The sequence below is a fragment of the Primulina eburnea genome, chromosome 15 (assembly GCF_022965805.1).
Source record: "Primulina eburnea isolate SZY01 chromosome 15, ASM2296580v1, whole genome shotgun sequence".
NCBI lineage: Eukaryota > Viridiplantae > Streptophyta > Magnoliopsida > Lamiales > Gesneriaceae > Primulina > Primulina eburnea.
In genome coordinates, this window is record NC_133115.1 from 26,407,825 (window position 1) to 26,411,754 (window position 3,930).

The 3,930-nt window shown below is 36.8% G+C and overlaps 1 protein-coding gene across 1 annotated transcript; it reads right to left on the reverse strand.

Annotated features, from left to right (window-relative positions):
- Nucleotides 1-693: 693 nt before the first annotated feature.
- LOC140815590 (uncharacterized) lies at nucleotides 694-1,601 on the reverse strand. The gene is made up of 2 exons (XM_073174667.1): nucleotides 1,200-1,601; nucleotides 694-1,113 (listed from the first exon to the last, which is right to left on the reverse strand). Exons 1-2 carry the CDS (start codon nucleotides 1,599-1,601, stop codon nucleotides 694-696), a joined length of 822 nt encoding a protein of 273 aa, XP_073030768.1.
- Nucleotides 1,602-3,930: the final 2,329 nt, after the last annotated feature.

Here is a 3,930-nt window from a genome sequence, read left to right on the forward strand (position 1 = left end):
ACACAAGGATATAATCTATTAAGACAACCACAAACATGTCGAGGTATGGTTTGAATATCCGATTTATCAGGTCCATGAATGCTGCAGGAGCATTTGTTAGACCAAAAGACATTACTGTAAATTCATAATGTCCATATCTCGTCCTAAAAGCAGTTTTAGGGATATCTTCAGTTTTGACTTTCAACTGATGGTAAATAGATCTCAGATCTAATTGAGAAGACCTTGGCTCCCTTTAACTGATCGAAAAGATCATCTATTCTTGGGAGTGGGTACATATTCTTTATGGTAATCTTGTTCAATTCCCGGTATTCAATACATAGCCTCATGCTTCCGTCCTTTTTCTTTAAAAAAAGCAATGGGGCTCCCCAGGAGATGCACTAGGGCGAACTTGCTTCTTGTCCAGTAATTCCTTAAGTTGCTCCTTTAACTCCTTTAATTCAGCTGGAGCCATTCGGTATAGTGCCTTTGAGATTGATGCAGCACCAGGGACCAAATTGATTTCAAATTCTATTTCACTATTAGGTATCTCACCCGATAAATCCTCGGGAAAAAAATTTGAGAATTCTTGAACAATTGAAATATCTCCCATCTTTGGAATTTCCTCTCCTTTGACTTCATTGATCATTGCCAGATAAATCTATTCTCCCCCTTTTATGGCTTCCAGACTTGTCAGGCAGATAACAGAGATTTCCTTTATTTGGAATTTCCGTGATATACGACTTCCTCTTTGGTCGGAATTTGAAGTCTAATATCTTTCTTTTGACAGTCTACTATGGCATGGTTTTTAGCTAACCAGTCCATTCCAAGGATGATGTCAAACTCAACCATATTGAGTTGAATCAATTCCACTTCAAAAGTTTGTTTGTTGATACAAATTTTATAGTTTCGATACACTTTGTGGGTTTCAATTGTTTTGCTGGCAGGTGTTGCTACTCTTAATGGTTCACTAAGAATATCATGCTCAAGTTTAAGCTTCTTAGCAAATCTTCTAGACACAAATGAATGTGTGGCACCGCAATCAAACAAAGCATATGCAGGAATTTTATTGAGTAAGATCGTACCTGCCACCACTTCGTTGGTGTTATCAGCTTTCTCTTGGGTTATTGCATAAACCTGAGCATTGTCATATTTTCATGTTATTTGTTGGGCCCCATCCCTTTGTCCTTGTTGTCTGGACAATCTTTAATTCTATAACCCACCTTTCCGCACTTAAAACAAGCGTCTGTCTTCCGATAACATTCTCCAACATGCTTCTGTCGACATGTATCGCACCACTTTCCTTCGGTGTTGCCAGAACTGTTAAAACTTCCTCTTGGAGGTCCGTCTGAATGATTCGGCTTCTTAAATTTGGGACCATTTTGAGTAGTTTGGTTGACCAAAGGTCTCTTATTCCTGTTTTCATCTTCACGGCACTTAATATCTGTTTCCGCGCTCATTGTGGCGCCCATCAAATCAGCAAAGTTGTTTGGTTTGAACACCGCCAAAGCCGATTGAATCCGGCTGCTCAGTCCTTTCTTAAAACGATGCATCTTCAAGGTTTCATCAGACATAATTGTTGGGACGTAGGTTCCCATATCATTAAACCTTGAGGTATATTCCATTACTTTCATATCCGATGTCTACCTGAAATTTTCAAATTCATTCAGCTTCTGCAGACGAAATTCGGCTGGATAGTATTGTTTCAAAAACTCTCTCTTAAAAATCGGCCATGTGATCTCTTCCACTTCGGCTAGAGATGGTGACACAGTATCCCACCACTTTCATGCTCTGTCCTCTAGAAACGGTGTTACAACCTCTACTCTCAATTCTTCAGGTACTTCAAGTAGGTGTAGTTGTGATTCGGCATTTTTGAGCCAGTTATGACTGACTTCCGAGTCTGGGTTTCTATCGAAAGTTGGAACTCGATTCCTTCTTAGGGATTCATAATGGTATTTAATCCCACGCGGTTGTGGTTCTTGAGGTGGTTGGATGGCGTTAGCCAATGGGTTCACAAACCCTTGTAATGTCGCAGCTACAATAATAGCTATTGCCATCATATCTTCTTGACTGAGATTTACTCTCGATGGTGGTGGTAGATTTTCATCCTCGTTTTGATTAACTCTTCTGTTGTTTCGATTATTTCTGGGTGGTCTGCCTGCCATCTCCTATAACATATATTTCATCAATTTATTTGCCATAATTTAAAAGTTAAAATAATTTCATTAAATTTTAAAATTCATACAAACAAAAGTTTCAAAACAAATCATTAATCAAATAATTCTGAATAAAACCGATGCCTATTCTAAGGTTCTCTCCCTACTCGTCTGTAACTTCACCGTCTCCTACTGCCTCATTAATTTCTTCTTCTTCAACAGGATCTTCTTCTTGGTTAGCTTCGAGTTCCTCTAAGAGCTCCTCCATATTGATCATGTTATTCTGTAGCTGGTCAATATGATTTTGCAACTGTGTGTTGTGGTGGTCAAGGTTGTTTACTTGATCCTGAAGGTGTTGTTGACAAGTGCAATTTATTGTACTTTTATTACTTGTTTTTAACTTGGAATTTTGTGATTCTTGAGCAGGTTTTATGTGATTTGTTGTTATTTTTGTTATTGTAGTTTGGAAGCTTAGAATGAGAATTTGGAGTAGTAAAGTGATTAATAAGAAAGTGCAAAGGACAAAACTTGCCGAAGCAAGACCGCACCCGCGGTCTCCTCAGCACCGCACCCACGGTCTTCATTGTGTGAAAATGATTTTTTTCCCCGAAACATGACCGCACCCGCGGTCCATTTATGAGCGCACCCGCGGTCATGCACAGACAAAGTCCGGAAATTCTGAAATTTTGGTGTGCTGCGCATGGGATTTGATGACTTTTGTGTTTTGCGCACAAGACTTGTCTAGGACTATAAAAGGCTTCTATTATTCATCATCTAAGTCATTGGGGAGCCAAGGGAAGGATTGGAGGCTGCTGAAGAAAGATTGACGATCAAGTTCATCAAGTTCTTGAGAATTCTTTTGCACAAATCCAGGACGGAATCAGCACTTCAACATCTTGTTCTAAGTCTTCTTTATTTTATTCTTCATGTGATATGTCTTGTTTTAAAACCATGTTTTATTGTTTTGTTTGTGTTATTATGAACTAATTCTTATTTCTAGAGGAATAATGGAACAAAACTAGACATCATGTGTTGGGATTTATGATTTATGCTATATAAGTTTTCTTATTGTTCATTTGTATTTTTCCAATCTTAATGCTTTCATTTTATTGGTCATATCTTGAATGATTCTTATGTTTATAATTTATCAATTGGAAAAGGAAATTTATAAACAAGAAAGGGAAAAATACATCGATGGTATTTATATAGTTCGGGAGGACATATATTTCTATTGAAGCCATTAAAAGAATTTATTACTTATTGTGTTATTTAATTATAGATTGTTGATGGGGACGTTACAATCTTTTGTTAGATAATTAGTATCTACTTAGCACTCGGGAGAGGGAGTAGATAATTTAGAATTCTTGGCTAATGTATAATAAGGACATTTATAATATAGCTACACAAAATAACACATGGTGGATAGTTGCGTGAAATCGGACCTCTAGATCTTTTATTCCATATTTATTTGTTATAAAAAGTTTGGTGTTATAATATAATTAAATTTATTTTCACTCTAGTTATTGGTGAAAACAAATCGATCAATTGATTTTTCTAAATAAATTTGAGACTATTTTAATTGCAAGCATTAATATACATTTAAATATATACTCCTCGTGGGATCGACATTTGTACTCGAAAATACATTTTATTACAAACTTGACGTTGTGCACTTGCAAGCATTAAGAAAACATGCAACAGTTGTATTATTGATTGATTTACTTTTTCGTGGATATCTTGTTCGTCGATCCGTTCCTGAAGACGGCGTTGTATTTTGAGAAGGCTCTCATCCCGGATT

Coding starts and splice junctions, on each gene's coding strand:
- LOC140815590 (XM_073174667.1), bottom strand. CDS start 1,601: ATGGAATATACCTCAAGGTTTAATGATATGGGAACCTACGTCCCAACA. Junction 1,114..1,199: donor CTTGTTTTAAGTGCGGAAAG/GTGGGTTATAGA, acceptor GACAATGCTCAG/GTTTATGCAATAACCCAAGA.